Here is a 24,106-nt window from a genome sequence, read left to right on the forward strand (position 1 = left end):
GTCACACAAATCCTGTCACACAGAAATCTGTGGTAATTATTGGAACTAGTCCAAATCTGTCTGTCATCTGATGCAGAGGCATTGCGGGTTATCAATCCCCACTCGCCTGTCTGTTGCTCAGAATCGATCATCGCTGAGTCGCATCTACGAAACGATACAATCCACTTCTGAGTGTTGCTTTCGACCATGTGTCGCGCTACATGATACGGACTTTCCAAGCAACATATTCGGTATGGACAACCCACATCCAGATGTGCAAGCGGTGTTCCCACTGTCAGAGGCAGCCAAGAAGTGTATGGACGCGTTCAATCGCCTCACAGCGAGCCTGGAAAGCCCGAATGAAAACTCTGAGGAAAAACTTCATCCTGCTGTGGTAAAACATCAGCGCGATCGTTTCAAGATTTGGGCAACAAACCTCGGAGCCCTTCAACGTGGACGAGCATCCTTGGACTTTCGCTTGAATGAGAGTTCGCTCACGAAAACAACTGTCCTGAGATTTCTTGACCAGCTTCAACAAGTCTTATTGCAAAGTGAGAATGACCACACCCCTAAATGCCGCAATTCCAACTTTTGGGACTCCCGCTTGCACGGTTGTGTAAGTTTACGAAGGAATGTAGTTGACAAGGTGTTGCAGGCGACGAAGTGGTTCAAGGACTCAGATTGCCATTTGAGAAAACCATCGAGTCCGATTCAGATGACTCGGACGAATCGAGCATCGATAGTAGCTCCGAAAGCGACGTCCGAAGCAATGAGCTCAATACGCGGACTGAGTTGGGCCAGAACACGGCCGAAATCGACCAAATTCTCTCATCACTCGTCAAGCTGTCCTTCCGCATCAGAGGGCCTACCTCTAGAACAGCGCAAATAGACGCGAGGGCTATGAGCCACAAGGAGATGGTTTCTGTTGAACACTCAGAGCCTGTTGATCTGATGTTTTCTTATGAAACTTTTGATAGGCAGTACGTGGATGAGGTGTTTCGACAATTTCACAGGGAAGCTTTCGAGGGGGGCGCCGCCCAGGCATCCGATGCGGCTTTCGTCGACGAAAGCAATTCAACTGGAGAAGCGAAGAACAGCGCCAGCTATTTGAAAGACATTTGGGGTAAGTCGATCACCAATCGGCGACGGATATTTGCCTACTGGCGTCGGCACGCCAGGAAGCTAGCCAAAGAAGAGCCAACGGCCCGACCCAGAGAGATCGCAATCCGACAGTCCCAGCCTCTTCCCATGGCCTCCGAGCCCGCACGCGTGCCCGAGGCCTCTACATTGTTGCAAAACCTTGCCCCCTCTCAGGTGCCGAGCTCTGCCGTCCGGACTATGCTATCCGGAACGGAAGCGACCATGTATCGTAGCGACGATGTGGATCTCGACACTGGTTCGGTAGTGTCCTACGCCTCAACTGCTTTCGATGCCGATGGAATCTCTTCTGAGCTTCCGCCCCCACCATCAATCAAGCCGGGACATACAGAGTTCGTATGCTCAGTCTGCCACGTCCTATGTCCAGCACGAGACGCCAAAGGCAGACGATGGAGGTTAGTAAACGAGGACACTTGATGCACCATTAATTATCAGCTACTCTATCACGGCATACTAGTCACGGAATAAAGCGATGACTTGCTAACAGATCTTCTAGGGAGCATATTGTACGAGATATCCAGCCATACATGTGTACCTACGATGACTGCACTGAGGCCGAGACGATGTATCCCAGTAAAGCTTCGTGGTTAGAGCACGAAGCCAAGGCCCATCGTCGGGTTTGGCGCTGTTTTGAGCACAAGGACTTGTTCAAATCGCGGTCTGCCTTGGTCAGACACTTCGAAGTCTCGCATCCGAACCTTAGCGAGGCGCAGATCCAGCATATGTCTGAACTTGCCGTTGTCAGTACCAAGGATGAACGTGTGGTCTGCCCGTACTGCCAATCTCACGGACCGTTTGAGAGTAATCTAGCCGATCACATAGCTTTACACATGGAGCGAATGGCTTCTTTTGCCGTGCCCAGAAGCTCGGGTGAAGAAGACGACTCGACTCATGGAGGCAACTCTGGAGCTGCTCAAGGTGCACGTTCTGCAGCGTCTCTTCGGTCTGTCAGCCTGAGATTCTCGAGCAGTCAAAGTGATCAATCCTCTGGCCATACCCTTGATATCAATCAGGACGACAAAGCAAGTGCGTTCGAAGATGCAGACGCTAGCAGCGAGAATAAACCCCCGCCTCGTTCGACTCAAGATTTGTTAGGCCCTGACCACGACCGGAAGTCCTTTGAAGAACACCTCCAGAAGTATCATCCAGGAACCTGCGAGTGGTTTTTGTGCTCAGAAAGATACAAGGAGTGGGTTGACACGCCAGGAGAAACGCTCTTCTGTCCTGGACTGCCGGGAGCTGGCAAGTCAGTTCTGTCGTCAGTGGTGTTTCAAGACCTTCAACAGACAATCCAGCAGTTTCATCCCGCTGCGATACTCGTGATATCTGGGGAGAACTACGGGGCGGAGAACGACATGGTGAACTTGTTGCGAAGCCTGTTGAAACAACTCTTTGAAGCGTGCAAAGATCGAGGCTTTGCCCTTAATCGCAGGCCTGAGGACTTTGACACGAGTCTAAAAGAGACGACTTCCCTTGATTTGTTACGCACTGCCCTTCAGGAAATGGTGACTGATTTCTTCAGGGTATTTATCATCATCGACGGATTCGATTTAATTTCTGATAGTGACTCTGGGAAAGCCACCTTTATCAAATTGTTATGGGATATCACGCAGGGAAGTTTCACAAGCATTCTAGTAACGTCAAGAGATACTCCAAACATTCTCAGGCTGTTCAAACGCAGCTCAACACAGAGAATCGAGGCTCCAGCTTGTGATATGGAGGGGTATATTCGGAGTGCTCTGAAGAAGGCCGCGCGAAAAATACCGCCAGAAAAGTTTGATGATTTAGCGGCCATGAACCTAATAAGAAACGCGACATACTATTCAAACGGCGTGTGAGTTGCTCGTGGTTCTTTCGTCGCAGTCTTTCTGACATTTCTAGATTCTTGGCTGCTCGCAACTATGTGAAATCCCTTACTTTCGACATTGAAAACGGTGTACATCTGGACAGCATGCAGCTCGATCTTATGATGGACGACTTCTATGAGGAAACCATAGACCGCATACTAAGCCAGAAGAGGCCAAAGGCGCCTATTCTTCTGCTAGAGTTCATGTTACGCTTTGACCGACTCAAAACTGAGGAGTTCATGCATCTACTTGACATCGGCCCAGGGTACAACAGATATCGCCGCGAAGAAATCGCAGCTAAGACTATCTCCTCCTGTGCTGGTCTTGTCGTCGTTTCTGGCGGTTATCTCGAATTCTGTCATCCCACAATATCAGGGTCTCTCTCAACATTGCGCTTTAAATTCGAAAGAAGCGCGGTAGTGACCTCATCACTACAATGCATCGAGTATCTTTCAGTAACCGGGGTCAATCGCGGGCCAAGCAAGACAGACTTTGACTGGGAACAACGGTTGAACTCTGAACCATGTCTTCCTCTCGTGGCAAGGTCGTGGGGCACATTTGTTCGAGAAGCGTTGAGCGACTTGAGCGACGACACGCATGATGGACGGGCTATACTGAAGCGTTGCAAAGAATTTTTCAGCGGCAAAGAAAGGGTGCAAGCAGCTATTCAAGCCTTGATACTGACGGAACGCGCCCCTAGCGGTCCGGGGTACTCCCAAAACTACCCGCACTCATGGACTAAGTTACATTTGGCGACGTACTTTGGGCTCACCCAAATCTTGCAGGTGATGCTGAAGGAGGCCAACGAGGATACCAGAGAGTGGCTGAACTGGGCCGACGACGACTCCCTGGTTTTGTTAGCAGCAGAACAGGGCCACTTGTTCACGCTGCAAGAACTCCATCGCGCTTGGGACAGGCCTGGTCAGACATTCAAGGCTGGCGACGGCGACCGAGCAGTATCGAAGGCAGCTCGGAATGGGCACGCAGATGTGGTGAATTATCTGGCAAGTGTGGGCGTACTCTTGACAGCAACGCCTCTACGCCTCGCGGCTGAGAATGGCCACATGGACGTCGTAAAGATTCTGCTCGAGCGCGGTGCGCCGGTCAACGCAAATGCTAGGGAGGCGCAGCCGCTGCATGGGGCTGTCACTGCAGGACACGTGGAAATCGCGCAGGTTTTGATCGAAAGCGGCGCGGATATCAACTACAATAATGGCGAGTTTCTTTCCATCGCCGCTGAAAGGGGGAACGAAGCCATGGCCGAGCTGCTCCTCGCGAATGGAATCGATGTGAACGGCGCAAGCCCAACAGCAAAACCAGCGCTTTCCTACGCGATTCAGACCAAGAATATCGACATTGTAGATCTTCTGCTCATCTACGGCGCGGACCCTAACCGAACGGGTTGGTATCTGAGCCCGATGGACTATGCGATTGAGACTGGGGATGATGAACTTATTCGAAAGATAAGGGAGGCAAAGGAGAGATTCGACAGTGTTAGGTCAGCCAAAGAAGATGACCTTGATCGAAGTATCAAGGAGGCCAAAGAGAAATTCGACGGTAGTGATTCAGGTCAGAAGAATAGCCTTATTCGAATGATGATGGAGGCCCAACAGAGGTGGAGTAGTCAGAATTCTACTCAGGAATAGAAGAAACGTGGAGTCATTGACAGATTTGCAAGTTCCTGGTTTGAATGGCTAGAAAGGCAGCCTCATCATCCTGCTTGGAAGTCATGTATTTCTCTTCAGCTATGAGTGATTTTGACACCTCTACACTAGTCCAAGATCCTTCTCAACCATGCCACGGCAGATGGGGTGGTAAAAATCACGGTTTTTCTCAAAGGTCTTGAGCGCAAGATCGCGGTCGACCTTGTTCAGCGAACGGAACAGAGGCCTGACGAACTTCATGCGGCCGACGTGACCAAGAAGCTCAGCGGCGCCAGCGTATGAGGATGAGTCTTGGGCTGCCAGGGCGATCTTGTAGTAGGCAGTCTTGAGCTCAGCGTTGCGCGACGAGACGAGGTCGTATGTCTTGCCGAGCAGGCGGGCGCGGTCGGCGGACAGGGGGCTTGGGAACTTCTCGATGGTCTCGAGGAGGACGAGCTTCTGGTTTCCGGAGAATGAGGCGACGTCATCGGCAGAGGGAGTGAACTTCTGTTCAATCATTAGTACCGTGTGAGAGACGTGGACTAAAGTAGACTTACCTCGTCCTTCCAGTTCTCCGCAAGCTTGTAGCACACATCCGCCAGCGAGGTGTCAAACTCGGGCTTAGGGGGCAGACCAGGCTGGTAGAACCACTTATCCCAGTCAATGGAGGCGACCTTGTCCTTGATCTCCGCATCGCCGAGGTCGTTGAAGAAGGTGAGGAAGGTGTCCTTGAACTCGAAAGAGTCGAGGGACTTGCGAGACCACTTGGTGAAGTAGTGGGGGATGAACTTGTCGAAGGCGTCGCGGCCAACGAGGCGCTCGAGGTAGTAGAGGAAGTGGAAGCCCTTCTCATAGGGGACGGTGCTGAAGGCGTCATCGGGGTCGATGCCCTTGTGGTTGATGATGAGCTTGGTGAACTCGGAGTCGTTGCCGAAAAGGGCGACGGCGTCCTCTGATATATGTTAGTGAGTGAGATCTCATGTGAGACTAGATAGAGAATCCATACCCAGAGCCTTCCAGCCGATGATGGCAGAGAAGTCACGCTCAGTATCACCGTGAACAGCCATGCCGATTCTGCGCTCAAGGTAGGTCGTCCAACCCTCGTTCAACCAGCTATCCACTCATTAGCATCTCATCTCATTTCATGTGAACCAGCTCACTTACAAGTGCTCCCAGCTGCAGCTAGTGACCAAGTTTCCACTCCACGAATGGCTCAGCTCGTGAGCAATAACATCCACGTTCTGCTTGTCACCGCTGATGATGGTCGGCGTCGCGAACGTGTAGATGGGGTTCTCCATACCGCCGTAGGGGAAGCTGGGCGGCAGAACCAGCACGTTGTACTGGCCCCATCTGTAAGGGAAGACAAGCTTCTCCGCGACCTCCATGAACTTCTCCATGTCGCCCTGGAGCTCCCACTGCGACTCCTTCAGCTCATCGGGTCCCGTTGCAACAATACTGCGCGGTCCAATGTCCGCCGTCGCGATATCGCCAGACGCCAGCGCAAACAGGTACGACGGGATCGGCACCTTCTGCTCGAAGCGGTACACCGTCTCGTCGCCCTTCTTCTCCGGCTCGCCCTCGACAGCCACGCCGGACGCAACGACCGGCAGCGGCGAGGTCAGGACAAAAGTGTACGTCGACTTGACGTCGGGGGTGTCCTGGCACGGGAACAGCGAGCGCGCGTGGATGGCCTGGCACTGCGAGAACATGTACGGGTGCTTCTTGTTGCTCGTCTGGGCGGGGGTGAGCCACTGCAGCGCGGTGCACTTGTCGGTGGTCGACAGGTCGACGTCGACCTTGACGATCTCGCCCTTTGCCGCGCCCTGGGGCACGAAGACGTGCAGGGGAGCGCCGTAGGGCTCGACGCGGTCCTTGAGCTCATAGGTGGAGGTGGCGGCGTTGACCTTGACGCCCTTGATGGAGAGGAAGCTGGAGTCGAGGACGATCTCCTTGCTCTCCTTGTCGGTCAGCGACTCGAGCTCGAGGGTGACGGAGCCCTTCAGACACTTGTCCTTGAAGTCGATGGTGAGGTTGGCGGTGGTGTGCTTGGTGAGCCACGCACCGTAGTTGGAGAGGGTGTTGGGGTCTCTGTTGGCGGCGGCCATCTTGGCGGTTGTAGCAAAGGCGACGGCGCGGCTTGCGGGGTTGGCAACGCGGGTGAAGGCTGTTCTGAGCGGGATCGAAGCCTTTGAGACAAGGGATCGCCACATGTGTGTTGAATTGGCACTGCGGAGCAAAACCAGGCTCCAGATTTTGATATCTCCAACTCCTCTCGTGATGTCGTTGGGAGGACTTGCCAAATTGGGACTAGAGTTTCGAGCTCCAGCCACAGCTTGCTACAGAAGACAGGGTAAGCAACGCCACAGAGTGCGCCACATGCAGATCCATCTCTCAAGAAGATGCCCCTGCTGCCTCAGGTTCCACATTGGGCTGTTTGTTTCAGCGAGCGAGCTCAGTACCACTCTTCACCATCGTCCCAAACATCCCACGAAAGGCTTGTGGGCTTCCGGAATCCCCTCGTCCTGCCTGTGGTGAACACCACAATCGAGATTCAACTTTCGTCACACACACACTTAGACACATCCTCAACACGAGATGCAACTCACGTCTCGATGACGGCTATCAGTTTCTTGGCCTAGCTCCAGGTACACGCAACTCAACTCAATCACACCTCGATAAGCTCACACAAGCCCAACACGGGGTATCTGTGTGATTCAGCCATCGTCGAACCTGCAGCACGGGACGGCCAACATCCTGAAACCAGCACTGCCTGTCCGAGATGGGATCTCCCTGCGTGACGTAGGAATCTTCCGTGTGGGTGTCCCAGCCGTTTCTCCTGCTGGGTGCATCCGACTTGCTGGCCTTCCCTCCTTCCACCCTGGGCCTGGTTCATACACACCCTCACAATGCTGCTTCTGCTTCGCCGCAGGAACGCACACGCCAGAGGGAAAGAAAAGACGACGGCGTCAGAACAATATCTCCGTAGCTCCAAGGGTGAGAAACCAGATGAAAAGTCTCCTACCTTCGCCTAGCACCAGCAAACCTGGACCTGGGTGCCGGAAACCCCAGCACCTGGGCAGAATAGTTCGTTCGATGTATGTTTGGTCCAGAGTATTCAAAAGGTTTCGAAGCACACAAAACGGCCCAGCTCCTACGTCCGGAGGCTGTCGCTCCATGTTGCAGGGTAAAGCCTGGGGGAAACATTCAAGCAAGCTCAGCGCCCCTGAGGTAGTGAGGCCCCAAGACGCGCGATGGCAAGCCAGAGAGGCTTGACAGTGACGCTCGATTTGGGTTGTCACGATGCAGCACGCGCCGCCTCCTTTTTTTCCCATCATATTTTTTTACCGTTCCTTCTCGGCTTTCATTCCCTTCCCTTCACCTCGCATACGGGCCCTGGCCCGATCTCTGAATAGCCGGCCGCGCTGGCCACCCACCTGCTGGGCTCGCGATTCCGCGGCCGCATTTTGGGACGAGCCATCCTTCGGCGGCCTGCCCTTTTTTGACGTCTGACATCCCAACGATCCGTTCTCGCCTGCGCGAACCGTTGGCTATTTTTTCTTCTGCCAGGAGAAAAAAGAGAGCCAGGGTCATATGCATCCGCAGCCGTGGGTACTGCTGCTCGGCGCTCGCAGTCACACCGGCGTGGGCGTGGCATATGGCGTGAGCTGTGGATACGGCTTCCAACGGTTCACCTTTCCAGGGCTCCGCGGGTTCGTGGCGTCCTCCGGCCAAGCCCGAGCCGAGAGATATGTGACAGAACCCATATCGCTGCGTGACGGTTGCCACGGTTCTGCGAGGTATGCGAGATCATCGAGTCCGCACCGAGGAAGAAAAAAAAAAAAGTACTTGACGCTGTGGGAGCTTGGAAAGTCCTACCGGAAATCAAAGTCCCGTTTCCTCTCCGTCGCAATGTCGCTTCTCCCACATAAGAGAAGCGGTCAACATTCAGCAAAAGTAGAGTTCCATCTTCATACCGGCGATGCTCGCCAGAACGATAGGCTTTACCGACGCACCCCAAAGCTTAGCACGCTGCGACAATGGGAGAACTCTTGAGCTTGCGGAGTTCTCCCAATCTCAACATCCATCACCAATAACGAACCCCTCTTATTCATTTACCTAGGGCCTCGCGAAGCAACTGAGCTTGTCCGACCTCCCTCTTACCCCACACTCGATGAGAGGTGCCACACCAGAAAGGGGAGGGCCACCCCTGTTCGCGGAAACCCACAGTCTTCTGGAAGCCTGCGACCAACCGGAGTCCAAACAGCGAGCAGGGATGGCTGCGTTTCCGTGTTGATGGAGGGGGGGACGAGATTGGAAAGGGGTTGCCAGAACCTCGTTCGCTGGAGGTCATACTCGCCGCACGTATTGATAAGATCTGAGCTATGGCACTGGGGACATCCCATCTCGTTCTTTTGGCGATATTTGCCGATAATTGTTTTGTGGCTTGTGGGCGGTGCACAAGATGGCGCTCTCCGTCTGTCGTGTCTCGAGGGTCCGTCGGCTTGAAACAGCCTGAAAGATGCGACCAACAGCCTCGTGTAGTGCGTCTCATGTTTGGGCAAACGGGGTGTGGAGGGATCTCTCGGTGACCAGGAACACCAAGACAAATTGCAGATACGCCTTTCTGCCCATGCCTTTGGCATCGGTTCTAGACAAGAAAACCCCTGGATTGTCAGCACTGACAAAACAAGAAAACTTCGGATTTTGAGCCACGGGAGGGTAAAGGCAAGGGTGAGGCGGCGGGAGGTCTGCGGCCAACACATCTCGAAGGTCGGACAGGAACGCAATGCGTTAGGGTTTAAGAGGGAAGGGGTGTAATTGGCAGCGATGCCCTCTCCAACAGCGTCAGGAAGCTGCCGCGGCGAGATTTGAAGCCACGGAGGATGGGCACAATTCGAGTATGGGCGCGCATTGGGGGGTGCTAGGTGCTGGGTGCTGGATGCTGGATGCATGATCGCAGTGCCATGCCACCACGTTGGACGGATCGTGGTTTCGCACCACTGCAGGTGCGTTGTGACTGCTGCCCACATAGGAGAATTATGATGAAGGTGAAAGGGAAAAAAACAAGAGAACCTTGCCCTAGACACAGCGTCCCGGAGAGCACCCGCGCTCGGGAGCCAAGACCATAAGGAGAGACATCGCGGCCAGTCGCTGCCCCTCCGAGCCTAGTCGCAGAACATGGTGCGGCGTGCACTCAGCTGGACGTGGTTGGCTGACGGATATTAGCTGCGTGGTGCTTCCCGGGCTGGAGGCACGCTAACAATTCAAGCTTAGCCGGATCTCAGGCACGCAGCACACAGCAGCGCGTGGCTCAGCATAGGTTGAGAATTCGCACCGGCCTTTGCGCCGGGGATAGTCGGCCGAGTCAGCCAAGGAAGGGTGATGAGGACCGTGAGCCTGTGAGGGGAGGGGAGACGAGCAGGACATGACAAGAGAGGAGACGAGAGGGACTCGCCGTATGTCCTATGTCCCTGAACCCAGCCACCCTGCGTGCCGATTGACCGAACGCCAGCGGGCATGAACTGTCAAACGTTTTCCCAACGATAGGACCTGTGGTTTCTGCGGGGATCGAGTCTGACATTGAGCGATCCCGTCAATGCCCACAGCCGAAGGATTCGTCCAGCCTCTGGATGACAGCAGCTAACTCAACTCAATGCCTGGAGGGGGCCCGAGTTTGGGCGTATGTGTGTGTGTGTGTGTGTGTGTGTGCCTTTCTCCCTCTCAGGCCTACAAACTGCATATAGCGAGCCGTAGAATGCAGAGTTCTGGTAGACTAGGGGACCGCGGGAAAAGGCCGATGTCGAGGCTATCTGTGCGCTTTGATGATTTGGGGATTGGGGGCGCCGCCCACGAGATTTTGACATGACAGGCTTGGCAACCGTCGGGCAAAACCTCAACGACACTGTAATTAACGTAGACGAGCACCCGGTGCTGCGTGCTGCACTTCCGGCCCCCAAACCCCTCCTCCTCCATCTCTGCCATTCTCCACCACTCCGACGTTCTTGCGACTGTGACGAGCTCTAATCTGCCTGCAGCGCAGCAGTTCCCATTAACAGCCGTCTCTTATTGACGTGTTGACGTGAACCGTTGACGTCTGTCAAGAAGTCTCATCTGTCGTAGATTGAAAGGGATGGGCCACAAAACCATGTTTTTCTCTGGGCAGACTTGTCGGAGAAAACTGGGAACTCGGATGGGATTGACTGTTGATCTCTCCCAACCGGCACATAGCATATGCCCGCTGATGTGCAGCTCCCGAGACGGGTACCCAAAGTCAAAATTATACGACGAAAAAGAATCCTCCGCAGTCCAGTCTTGAGCAGTCCTTGTTCGTCACGGGCCACCAACGCTGCGTTAAACCCCCACGGTGCCCATGCCTGTTATCCCTCCTCTTCTCTCATCCATTCGTGTCATTGTGTCAAGCACCCAACAGGCCCCAAAACTTCGACGGGCTGGGATGCCCTCACTTTGCTGGCCCTGAACGTGTAACAGTGGCATGCAAGGGCTGTCCTGCTATCCGTCGCTTGAATCCACGCTCCAACAAGCTTGCTGACGTTGCTTTCTCGTCTAGAGATAGACAAAACCTCAGACTGACATGAATAGCTTCGGCAGGCAAAACCGCCATCACCAACCAACGCCTCATTTCTCTCTGACTTTGATCTTGCCGCGCTTCGTCTGAACATTTTCTGTTTCGGTCTTGGCTCCGCAATTGCTCAGCCGTCTTGGTATCCGAGTTCGCCGCTTCAGCGTTGCATACGTACACCGTCCAGCTGCGTCTTGAGTCGCTGGAAGATTACCCTTGGATCCCAGTCTTGGTCGATAGCTGGCTCATGCAATCTGCAAGTTGCTCGAGCCCTTTTTTCCCGAGCAACATTACTAGTCTAGACCGTTCGTGAGCCAGCTTTTCCCGCACATGTTCGTAGGATTGGGCGGAGAGGAGGACTCCTGTGGGATATTCCCGGCCATTGACGAATAGCAGCCCTTGATGATCACCATGTCGTCTCGTGGACCAAGTGTTGTTTCAACCCCGCACTTCAAGGGGACCACGAGTGCTGCTGGTTCCTACCACACGGTAGCCCGACTGGACTTGGGAGGAAAAGGAAAGGAGCGCGCGATCAGATACCGAGGAATTAATTGCTCATACTGAACCCGTCCCATCTACGATGGTAGCCTAGACCCGACTGACTGTGTCGTATTTCCTGTCTGAATTTAGGCTGCGGAGGTAAACCAGTTGATCCCTTCTTCGTCCTTTCATTGCCGTTGGGCTTTCGCAATCAACCACGGGTCTGGACTCGAACCGGTACCAAGACTTGTGACCTCGTGGTGCCGTTGTCAACGCGGGCAATGTTCATGCACACGTCTGTTGCGTCATTCGTGAGGAACGATTCCGTGCTTCTGTATTCTATCGGTAACAGTGGTGGCACGTAGCCATTGTCCAAGAGACGGGACGGTTGGCTAGCTTAGCTTCTTACACCGGATAGTCCCAATGGACAAGACCCTAACGACCAGCGCCATCTCCAAGAGCTGCCAAAAATCGTGTTTCGGAGGATGTTGTAAGCCACGTGAGGCACGAAAGGCAGCGAACACCAGAGCTGGCTCTTCGACAGGGCGATGGCGCTAAGCAGGGGTTTCTGACAACCTCTGGTCTTGGTGCCTGTCGATATCTGCACATAATATAGACAAGGCATGCCTGAACGATCACAGTTGCTCTCGAGACCGAATCCCTACCTTTTACTTTTCTCAAGGAATACGCCTGCTTCACTGTCTACTTTGTCAGCCACGAACGTGAGCGTAGCATTTCGTTGACTTACTGCGTGGTTTATCGCGCGAACGTGGGGGTTATCGCTTGTCAACGACTCTCGAGCCCGTTGTCGCCGTCATTTCGGACGCAAGGCTCGTCTTCCCCTAACCCTCAAGATGCTACTGCTCTGGACCCCACCGAGTTTGTTTAGAAAGCTTGTTTCCGGCAATTGGGGTTTCTTCGAGGCGGACCCGGGGCCCGGTTGAGGGGCTTCCCGAGTAAGGCACAAAGGCCGCGGATGTCGATTAGATTATCTGTGCTACGACTTCAATGTTCGAACTGAATAGCCAAATGATGTTGATACTGTCACAATTGACGAGAATCAGCGCTCGGACAATGCGTGCGTACTCAGGAAACCCCCATATCCCGAGAATAAAAGCGTCGTCTTCTGTTGTGGCGGCGGCGTAGTCCGGATAGCCGGCGTAGCAAGCGAGCAATGCCTCACAAATATCGTTTGAAGAAGTAGCTCGGGGCCGAATTGTCAATCGGACCAGCAGAAACACACAAGGTTGTGGGAAATGTTTGCCCTTCAGCTTCGACCTGGAAATCATTCAATGGTCCTTCAACGTGGCCGTGCCCAGGGCCCCCAGATTGAACGTCTCAGGCGTCTTTGAGGAACCTGGGGTTTGCTCTGCCAATGGCATCAGAGCCTCTGAACACCGTGGAGCTCTCGGCAGTTGACCGGGAGTTTACCAAGGCAGAGACCATTATCAGCCTGGGGAAGATTGGATGCCACCAAGGAATCATATCAGGCATATCGAGGATCGACGGTACCGTTGGTGGCAACTAAGTTTTTGGGTTTGGTGTCGACCAGTGTCCTCATCTTTTTTTGATTCTGGTTATCGCGGCTGCCGGAGTTGTCAGATCGTTGGAGGCCCGGGCCATGTGTTCTCCTTGACAAGCGTTGACGTAACTCTAAAAGTCCTCAGCAAACTGTGTTGATACTAGGCGTTTGATTCGCAGACGAGAGGAATCCGATTGCAATGCGACACTTGAGTCGCCTTGAAGTGCAACACGGCTTCGGATTGCTGCCGTTCTATCCATTTTTTGGTCTTGTCGCTGTGGTGCTCGTTCCCATGACTTGTGCGTGGCCCCTTAACCGATGGGAGCCATATCCACAGTTCATCATGTTCCTATGATTGTTCGCGACTCGTTTGCGCGTAAGCGATGTGAAGAATGCGACGTTGTTGCAGAGGCGGTCTCCAAGAGCGGGGGGCGCAACCAGAGGCCGCCACAGTCAGTGTGCGTGCGACGGTGTGGTGGCAGCGCAACCGCACCAGCACGGCCGTCGACCAGGTTGTAGCCGGCCGATCGCAACGCGGATGCGTCCGCGCACACTGATCAACCCCTCCGGGGGCTTTGGTCCTACCGGTAGGCAAAGACATGCGTGTTGTGACGAACCGAGGACTGGAAATGGACCAGACCAGGTGCTTGATGGCTTTGAGGTCGTCTCCGATGAAGTATTGAACATGATCTCGTTAGTCGGCCTCAGAGCACTCAATTCCACGGATGTTTGCCCCATCTGATATCACGGCGCGTTATTGACATCATTCAGAACCCACGATCCTAGTTTTCCATAGCAAAGCCCACCAAACTCACATATTGCTCTGTCACCGTTCGGAGAGTGACAAGAAACCCCTGCGTTAATTAACATCTGGAGCTCCAAGCTCCAAGCAGCCAGTCCAAAGACGGTTTGCGAGCAGGGCACACAGGGGGAGCTTCGCTGGAGACACGAGGAACAGGGAATCCCCTGCTTCCGCTGGGAATAGGGGAGTGACTAGGAGCGGAGACGGCAACCTATTCCAGACGTTCTCGCTGCACGCGCAAGGGTGTCGGGGAGAACTGGATAGAGCTCCTCCTCGGTGCTGGCTCTTTTTGGAGAATGGCGAAGCTCTTCTCCCAGGAAATAGGAGATATCAGTTCTCGTCTCGAAAGCAAGCCGCGGATAATACACGCGAGATGTACTCTGTAATGCAATCTGCATTACGGGATATTTCTCCCATAGAACCAATGCAAGATTGCTTCTGCTGCCGGGTGGAGTTCTGAAGAAGAGTTGGGACGAAACGTTTAGTGGGGGGCCCCGCGATGACTTGATGAAAGGCTCCGACGCAGAGTTTCTCGTCTGCTTGGGAAGATCAACTTGAAGCGTTGCTTCATTGATCGAATAAAGATTTCATATGGTTGAGACAAGCAGTTAGTTCTGGATCGGCGGCTCCGGGACGAATTTTTGTAGCGGCTGGCCTATTCATAGCAAGTGCCCGTATGCTTGAGCGCTCTGAGATCCAAGCTTTGAGACCAAAATGGCGTGCTGAAGATAAGTCTAAAGTTCGTGATTCTTGTCCCACGACTAAAACTGCACATCCTCATTTTAGGCCAACAGGTCGATCGATTAGATTGCCTGCCAGTATCACAGTGCCGTCGGTGGATAGCACGTGGTTCCTGAAATGGGTTGCGGCTGCACAGTCTCGAGTCAAGTTCGACCACACTTGACTCTTTGTGCTTCCCAAAGGCCCATCACTCTCCGCACGACAGAGATTGGTGTTGGGGACACCACACCAAAGTGGAAGTCTGGTACGACGATGATCTTAAGGACAAGGTTGGTGACGGCTGGTAAGGACATGGGGGCACCCTTGCCCTATGTTGGAAATGGCCAACTCCCGCTCGCAATAGCAGAAAACCGATAGAATAGTTGCCCGTGGCCGGTATATTGATTCAATGAGAAAACGGCTTGACATCAGCGGTGTGATAGACGAGAACAACCCATGTCGACAAATGACCGGAACCGAAGTTGCCAACCGCAGTTTCGGTGGAGACTCGGACGAACAGTCGTGGTTCTGAATGCTCGGGCCCTTTATCCCCTCCCGCGTGGATTCTAGCGGAGCGGCCAAGTCACGCACTGACGCTCCGCAGCCGGTCGACTCGGCCATTCGAGCTTTGTTTGACTCTGGAACAGAGAGGTGCGTAATCACCACCGGACTTTGAATGATGAACGATGGACCAGGAGCATCCTGGCGAGATTAAACGACATAGCCCGCGCCGTCGTTTCTCTGTGTGGCTTTGGTGATACTGTCAACGTCAAGAGCGTGGGGACGGGAACGGTTCTGCTGATCCGCTCGTTAGTTCACTATGCAATTAGTGCTGGGCCGAAAAAAAGCTTGGCAGCAAAAACTCGGCGGACGTTCCGAATGGGTGAAGCGGGAAGATCTTTAACGTGAAACAGTTTGTCGCCATGAGCGAACTGGGCGTGAATGCGAGAGCCGACATTGGGATGGCTCAGCCAGATCATATGTAGGCCACGGTGCAACACATGGCAAGCAAAGCTAGGACTCTGAAAGGACCATGAAATGCTCTGCGTCTGTCGAAGAGACGGTGGCATGCCAATATGCAGCCACCTGCAACTGACAGAAGTCAAACGTCCAAGAATCGAAGCAAACGGACTGAATCTAGAAGGACATGAGACCATTTGTCAGGGAGCGGATGTTCTCTAGGTCTTTCCTAGTCTGAACTCTATGCGAAGCGCGCTGAGATAAGTCGACGGGCGGATTGTCTGCGTCAAAGCACAACGCCCAAACTCGAGATTTTGTTAGTGCAATCGGGACCGAGGCTTAGTTGGTTTTGACTCGTAGCTCGTGAGCCGGCGAAAGAACAGACAAGCTTTGTGTTAGCCAACGCCATCCCGCACATGATGCTATTTGTTGCTGCGTTATAACGGCGGCATAGCCGTTCCAGGATGGTCTTGATCAGTAAGATGATGAGAATCCGCCATCGATGGCGTAGATATCTCAGGTTGATGCCTGGACGGCATCATCTCATTACGTCGTAGAGCTGTCGTTCTCCCGATATGCTTGTTTGGTTCTCGTCCAATCCGACTCGTCCGTCGGTCACATTATTCATGCAGAGTCATGCGACAACTTCGTCATGGGCGCCCGTGCGAGCCTTGATAGTTGGACCAATACCGCAAATTCTCCGGGTGACAGCGCTAAGTCATCGTTCCCTTCGCAAACGCGCGGAAGCATCTTCCTTTGCCGCAGAGAGTTTGAGCGCGGAGGTGGTTGAAGACAAAAGATCCATAACCTATAGGGCGAGAATTGCGATGCATGCTCTCTAACTGACGCCTGCTTGCTCCATGCTATCGGTCGCTCGTTCTTCGCATGCGACTCATGTACGCGGTACGGAGAAGGCCAATGCTGAGAGTACAACATAACCAGACCGCTGTATCATCAACAATTGCATTGCTTTAGCCAATGGCTTGATAATAATCTTTTGCCAGGATCGTGCGCGTTTAAAGGTGTGACAGGCGAGGAGTGAAGTTCGATTCAACTTCAGGCTGTGTTTGCCCCACATACGTTGAGAGTCCGTGGATTTTGTGATGCCTCATCGAAGACAAGAGACATCCGGGTTGACGAAACGCCCGGGCCGTGTACCACATGCAGCACGTTATTGACCGAGCGGTGCTGGGGATGGCCGCGATAATAGAATGTCTCGGTGTTTGTACAGACTGTAGAAGTCATTTCATTACTCTGCAGAGGCCATGTTTAGTTGCCGCTTCAAAAGAATCGTTTGAGACGATGGCGTCTCTCGGCTTGCGGGGTCAACGGAAGGAAGTGATGGCCGGTCATCGGGACTTTGTCGGTCTGCTGCAGGCTGAGGGACGTGCAGAGAAGAGACAGGCATCCGTAGTATGGCTGATGGTGGTGGCGAGCGAGGGCTGTGATAAGGTGACGGATGAAGCTGGCTAGCTCATCCGCGATACTGCCCTCCGATAGGTCCATCACAACCTCACAACCCACGTCGTAGACGCATAGTAAGCGTCCGTGTGTTGAAAGTTGGGATAGAGGGCTGTCAAGGTGGGCAGGAATGAATCGCCAACTTCAGATGTCCACTGGCAAGAGGGAACACAGCCCGACGAGGTTGCATTCCTTGAGGTGAGGTCTAATCGTCTGTCGTGGGTTGCATGAACTGTGCTACTCCACCTGAGGTGAACACGAAATGAAGCTACACACCGTTGTACCAGAATCGACGGAGATACAGTAGGTCGTTTTGGATTCGGTCTGTGTCTTTGAAGTCGGGTGGTGACGGGCAGGTCGAGGCTTCAGAGATCGAAGAGGAACGACTCGGCCGGGTCGACCGGCGGCGGGTGAGAGGACTGGGTGGAGGTGGGTTTCGAGACAAGCGAATGCTGCTGGAGCGACGGCTCGTGATGGTGATGATCGGCTGGTCACCCACATGGCGAGTGGAGAGAGCCAGGCATTGGAGTCAGGAGGGCTGAATGCTAGTGCATTGAGGCCAGCTCCGGGATGGAAACGGGCAAGGCAAGGCACAAGGCCGTGAGTCGTTGCTTAGTGTGTTTCTTGCTTCTCGTGTTGAGGTTGGTACCGCGGGTTGTCCAAGGCGAGGTCGAGGAGAAGGAGGGGCAAGTCAGAGGCAGAGGCATCTCCCTAGTTGAGAAGAAGCGGCAAGAACGAGTCGAGTCGCACTATCTGGAGTTGGAAACTGCTGCCGTTCAGCTGTGACGAACAGAGCGGTCCAGCCAGTTCAGTCAACTTGAGGCACCTCAAGTGAGGAGGAGGAGGACACCCTTCACCAGGCGACCTCAGTGTAAGTGGCCGACCCGACGTGACCTGGTCGGACTGGAGTCTGCGAGTGTAAGTGCGTGCACCTGCAGCGTTTTCCCTGTGGCTTCTAAGCCCAACGTGGACTAATCAGTTCCGTCCCCTTACCCTGGCGTCTGATGCTGCTGCAACTTCAGTCTTCAAGAGACGGGAAGCAAATGACAAGACACTACCTTGTGGGAACTAGTGTGCATGACAGAAGGCAAGAGGACATGGCAACGCCCCCTCAGGAGGCAGTGATGGTGTCTGTGTGTCTCTTGTTCCGGTAATGCTCAGCGCGCGCAAGAGAAGACCTACTCAGGAGAGGAAGAGCAGAGACTGAGTTGGAGTGTGTAACTCGGCTACTCCTCAAGTCTTGTTCTCAGGTTTATTCGTGGAAGCAGCGGGTTGCATTCTGCGAGAGAATTCCCTTGTGTGGCAAGTAACGAGTAACGAGTGGCTTCAACCCACCGCAGTGGCTACCCAACCTGACTCTGTCGGGCGCAGTGTGTTCTAGTTGCAGCTGTTGATGTAGCAGAGACCCTTCACTTACCACCCGCCCTGCACCCAAAAAGGTTATCAGGAAGGCGATATGGACAAGCATCACGGCCATCGGTTGCTCGGAGAATGATGAGGGGCGGGTACTGGGAAGGCGGAGGGGGAGGGGAGGGGAGGGACGGGTTTGCCATGTGGTGCGCAGCAGACAACCCAAGTGTCCAGGGCCCTTCAGGGCGTTGCCGACTGCTAAAACAATCGAATCCCAGGCGGGCCAGGCCCGGCAGGCTCGCCAGTATGCAGGACAGGTGCTGAGTGGTGGTGGTGGTGGTGATGGTGGGTGGAAGCGGGGCTTCTTTCCTCGACACTGGAACGAACGACCCGCTTTTACTCGTGAACAGCAGCAGGTGCACCCAGTGAAAGTGAAGTACACTAAAGTGGACCCCCGGTCCGAGGAACACTTGTGAAGTGGGGTCGCTGGATTTTAGGGTCCTTTCCTCTGTGGCTCCAGTGTCCGGGCCTGGCTAATTTGTGCTCGAGCCGTTTCAACTTGGGCGCCCACTGCCTCCTTCCCATGCATCCGCACCCCGAGTCGCTGTCGCACATGCACCATGAGATGCAGAATATGCATGCACACTTGCACATCTTGCCTCAATTGCATTACCTTATCCGCACCTCTGCCATCCATCACTCAACAGCCACACAACCACAGAACCACACACACACACACACTCTCTCTCTCTCTCCGTCTCAGTTCAGTCTCTGTGCCTGTCGCTCTCTCTTTTAGGCTTTTGGCTAGCGTGTAGTGTGTCCGCCGCAGTCTCGAGTTCAACTCGCACACCCACTTCTTCTGCCTCTTCCTCTCATCCACGCGTGGCCCTTGTCCTTTTCTGGTCTTCCACCCTGTCTGCTCTATTCCTGATTTTGATTCTTCCTCCGGCAGTCGGACGCCGCCTTCCTCGTGTTTCGCCCAGCTTGGCCGAGTGCTGGCAAGCAATTTCGCTCTGCCTGGCCCGCCAGAAGCCCAAAGGAAGCATCTTGGAAGCCGTGCCTCGTGCTCTTGCCCTCCTTCTACCAAGTATCTTTTGTAACTCGGACCAAGAGCGAGAACATCCCCGGTTCCTCCTCCACAAGCCTCAAGGGCATGTCATTGTCGTTGTCATGACCCCTGGTCCTGCAGTAGCTCCTATGCTACACTAAGACGCTGCTGCAACCGCAGTGCAGACTTCAAGTCAAGCCCGCCTTAGCTTCTGCCATCACAGACACTGTACCGCACCCAAGTGATATCTTTCTGAGCTTCTCAACCAGATAATCGCACTCGCTGCTGCTGCTGCTGCTGCTGTCTCTACTTCGCAGGGGACTTCTTCCCCGTCTGCCCGATATATGCACTCTCGCACGCTATCTCATCCTCTCCCGTCCTGTCTTTTCACTTGGAAACTAAACCGGAATGAGTACCTTAGCTTATCCAAACCCAAGCTCGTCACTCCTCTTGTTTCTCTCCCCCGTTCGCCCCAACTCGTGCCGTCCCCCACACCCCCTGGTCACATCCCCCCTCCCATGTCCCATCTCCCCTTCCCATGCTGCGTGCTCGCCCAGGGCCCAGGGCCCATGGCCTCCCGGTCGTGGGACAGTCAAGGCTCCCTGTCAGAAAAAAAACGGACAGGCCTGTAAGGTATATCGAAGCAACCGAAGGGGGCCCATGTCAACAGCAAGACGAGCTTTTTCCTTCTTCTCCAGTCTTTTCTCCAGTCTGGTCCTCCTCCACTGCATAGACATATATAGCCTCACTGCTCGACTTCTTCATCAGTCAGCGTGTCACCGTTTTACGATAGCGTGGGACCGGACCTATAGCTTGCCTGTCCTTGGCTATAGCTGTACCAGATCTCCTCCTGTCCTGTACCATCTTCTCATCTATCTCTCACGCTCCCGAACCCTGCAGCCGCATCCTATCCTAATCCCTCCTCCTCCTCCTCCCAATGGCTCACATTGCAAGCTGTATGCTCGATGTCGACGACTCTACGAGCTCTTCGTATATAGCGAAGCCACCCTCCCCACTCCCTCCCAACGAACCGGTATGGCCACCACTCTTTGCCTTCGTAACCTACCTATAACAATTACACATTCTCTACATTTGCTTTACCTTTTAGCTAACCACCTAGCTTGCTCAACCACAGACACAGACACCTACAGAACACAAGCCTTTCGTCTGGAGGATGCATCATCCAGAGACTCGGAAGTACCAACTCTTCCCAAAGGACCGCCCAACACGGCCGCCACCGAAGAGTCTCGACCCTGAGCAAGCTTTCGCCCTGGCCATGGGACAGCCCGAAAAGACAGAAAAGCCCTGCAGCAGCAGCGGCTCGCTGCGTCTGCGCATCAAGGAGCACAATCTGATCAGGCGGCGGAAAGTCAGCATTCCCGAGTTGGGCCCCATGACAACAGTGCAAGAAGTCCCAATGGATTCGCGTAAGCATCTAACTTTATTTGATCTTATACATGTTGCTAATACCTTGCTAGCCACAATTCCTGGAAGACCGCCCCTTCACGAGAGGTCTATTAGCGCTCCGGGACACCATGTTAAGCAACACAGATCAACGGGCTCTACTTCATCCGTAACCGCATACGACGTCGAAAGCAATGGCAGCACGACACCTGCTCGCTCGCCCGACCGCCATCAACGATCTGCTTCAGAGAACCAGACTCCTCGACAGCCCATCTCGCCGAAGCAACTCGCGCCCCTTGTCATTCCCACCCACATCGGCAACGTGCCTCGCCTGGCCAGGCAAATTTCGCACAACCGCATGCGCTCCGGCAGCAGTGGCAACGATTGTGGTCAGCTTTCTTCCCGCGCCGATGACTCTCCTCGATCGCAAACCCGCACTCCCTTCACGCCCTTGACCGCTTCAACTGCTCTCACGACTCCTCTGTCTGCGTGCCCTAGTTTCCAATCCGCCACAACTCCCGTGTCAGCTCCCATCATGGAGCACCACCGATCATCACCCAAGCCGTGGGAGAACATCACCCCGAGAGCGACGACCCCAAGCCTGCCTAGGGAGACTGCTTCACCTGAAGCTGAAGCTGCCCCTGCGAGACCTTACCTTCACGGACACAGGAGAGGACAGTCCGAGTCAGGTAGCATCATGGACCGAGGAAGGCCCAGAAAGCGCAGTGATGTGCGCAACAACAACGGCCCTCTTCTTAAGCGCAGTGCGTCAACTCGCAACAAGAGCGCCGAGCGCAAGGCTTTCGAGGAGCTTCCGACTGGGTGGAAGGCGAGCGATGCGCCTAAGCACATGGATCAGGAAGAGCTCGCAGCTCTTCAGAGGCAAGCATTTGGCCAGGCATCCAGATTTGAGATTCTGAGGAAGGAGGACGTGGAGTTGCTCTCAAGGGTATGTGCAATGCTGCTAGTGACTAACTAAGCTGTTCCATTCGCTAATTTGCAGTAGGAACTTCGTCAGCTCGACGAGCGAACTGAGTACCTCCGCCGCACTTACAACTCACTCCGTGCAGGCCGTCGCAACTTGCACTCGCGCATTTGCCAGTATCTCCGCTCACCCCGGATGGCCAAGTTCAGCACCGACTCGATGCTCAAGCAGGAAGAAGCACTTGCTGAGCTTGACACGTCGATTGACGACTGGGTCAACAAGCTGGAGCAGGCCGAGAACCGTCGCACACGGGTACGCCAAAAGCTTCTGGAACACGTTGCTGCCGCAGCTACCCTCCCTACTCCCGCGACAGCGGCCGCGAGCGAGTCATTGCAGCTTGCCATGGGCGTCCGGACGACTCCACAAGTGGGTGTTGGGAACATCTCCACCCCTCCCCGAAGCCCCACCAAGACTGCTTTCTCCTCCCACACCAGTAGCTCCCCTTCACCTCAACGCGTCGTTGCCCAGGTGCCCAGCACCATCGTGGAGCAGCCCATCATCGAGGAGTCTTCCGCCGCCGCCGTTGCCAAGCACGCTTCCACCTTCAGCCAGCGCCGTGCCGACTGCGAGAGCATCCGCATCTACGCCGACAGCGACGTCTACGCTCTCCTCGCCGACGTCGAGAACGAAATCACAAAGATGAGCGCCGCGGCGGTCCAACCCGAGCCTGCAGCTTCGGGAAATCTTTCCGATGACGAGGTCAAGGAGATTCACCGAGCTCGCAGCCATGAGGCCCTCAGTGGATCGTCTGCCTCGAGTGCCAAGAGTCCCGTCCCATCTACACATGCACCTTCGCCCACACCCAAGGATGACCCGGTTGACGAAGAGCCAATCCTTCTCACCAACGCCGTCTTCCGAGGCTAAGGAGCCAACCACAGCAGCTCCAATTCTGTTCCATCTTGTTTCTCTTACAACTCCTTCACCCCAATTCCATTTCATTTTGTTTTGGCGTTTTTGAAACTGCGGTCCATTTGACGCTTACGCTCCCTACGTCTCAAACGACTTCACGGCTGACCCTCTTACCTTCCTTTCCGAGAAGCGACTTTGATTGCTACAAACCAAACTTTGATACCCGTCCGCGACGCTCCCTTCTTCACATATACTTGTTTCATAAACCAATCTACTATCCACACCACCTTCCTTTCGTCTCATTGTCGTATTTTCAACAACCTACCTATTCATCATCCATGGTCATGGTGCTGGGGGCGTTATTTGAACTCTGGAAAAACAGGACCTGTCCCGGCTCCGGTGCGAGCGAACGCGGTCATGGTGCCTCCCCTTTCTTTTCTTGTTACAATACCATAGGTCTACCTTCTGTACTCAGCCTTGCAAAAGTCAACGGCTGCAATGTATTATCAAAAACAACCAGCACTCTTCCGTTAGGGAATTGAGGCAATCAAAAGAATTTGAGCACACATCCTGAGCCATCATCATTGTGAAGACACGCAAACTACTAATTGCCCGCCACACTAGTTGGCCGCGAGCATCCCGGTAGCCGGGATGTTTTCTTCATTCCCAAATAACGTTAATTCAATGACACGACTGACGAATTTAGATCCACACGAAAAGCAAAGCTTGAGGCGGAAAAAGCAAACATGCCACTCGCATGGAGAAAAAAAGTCAACTACAATGACTTGCATGCTACAATATTCAGCTACGTAGCAGGCCATGAAATTTCGACAAGACCCTGCGAAAAGCCAGAACGCAATTGGGAGAGGGAGGGGCGGACAAGTAGCCGCCGCACACACAGAGTTTGAGCAATTACGCACGAGTGACGCGCTTTATGTGGTCCGGATGTTCAATAGAGTTGGGAGCCGGTCAGACTAGTCGCTGGCGCGCAAGAGAGGCAATCTTCTCGATTTTCTTTTTTTTTGGGTGTTAGAAGCTCCAGCCCAGCCCAGCACCCAGCACCCAGCAACAAAAAAAGAAGTACAGTCAGCAGCAAGTGTCAGAGAGGATGAGGGGCGGCACACATCCTCGATGTCGATCCTACACGGTACACCTTGTTAATAGTCCGACTCGGTTCATGGCAAGAGGGAGAGAGACCAGACCACGCTTCGGAAACGTTTTCGTCCTGTCTGATGCGGGATCCCGGACCTGATTGATGATCTCATGGGTTGACGCAGTCAAGTCCCCCCGACTGGCGGCTGATCCGAGTGGATGGGGC

General features: G+C 54.1%; 3 protein-coding genes across 3 annotated transcripts; 2 read left to right on the forward strand and 1 right to left on the reverse strand.

Moving 5' to 3' along the window:
* Nucleotides 1-552: 552 nt before the first annotated feature.
* On the forward strand, nt 553-4,630 carry CGCS363_v013320 (Ankyrin repeat domain-containing protein 50; the record flags this gene model as incomplete). The annotated part of the gene is made up of 4 exons (XM_036645169.1): nt 553-595; nt 635-1,469; nt 1,634-2,971; nt 3,019-4,630. 4 exons carry the CDS (start codon nt 553-555, stop codon nt 4,628-4,630), a joined length of 3,828 nt encoding a protein of 1,275 aa, XP_036489203.1.
* Nucleotides 4,631-4,750: 120 nt separating this feature from the next.
* ara-1 (Leucine aminopeptidase 2) lies at nt 4,751-6,837 on the reverse strand (the record flags this gene model as incomplete). Its single annotated transcript, XM_036645170.1, has 4 exons — nt 4,751-5,134; nt 5,185-5,579; nt 5,634-5,740; nt 5,792-6,837. The coding sequence occupies 4 exons, from the start codon at nt 6,835-6,837 to the stop codon at nt 4,751-4,753; spliced, it is 1,932 nt and encodes a 643-aa protein (XP_036489202.1).
* A 13,650-nt stretch (nt 6,838-20,487) lies between these two features.
* CGCS363_v013322 (uncharacterized protein) lies at nt 20,488-22,803 on the forward strand (the record flags this gene model as incomplete). Its single annotated transcript, XM_036645171.1, has 4 exons — nt 20,488-20,583; nt 20,671-20,977; nt 21,029-21,903; nt 21,961-22,803. 4 exons carry the CDS (start codon nt 20,488-20,490, stop codon nt 22,801-22,803), a joined length of 2,121 nt encoding a protein of 706 aa, XP_036489201.1.
* Nucleotides 22,804-24,106: the final 1,303 nt, after the last annotated feature.

Source organism: Colletotrichum siamense, assembly GCF_013390195.1.
Source record: "Colletotrichum siamense strain Cg363 chromosome Unknown KSG_Cg363_contig09, whole genome shotgun sequence".
Classification (NCBI taxonomy): Eukaryota; Fungi; Ascomycota; class Sordariomycetes; order Glomerellales; family Glomerellaceae; genus Colletotrichum; species Colletotrichum siamense.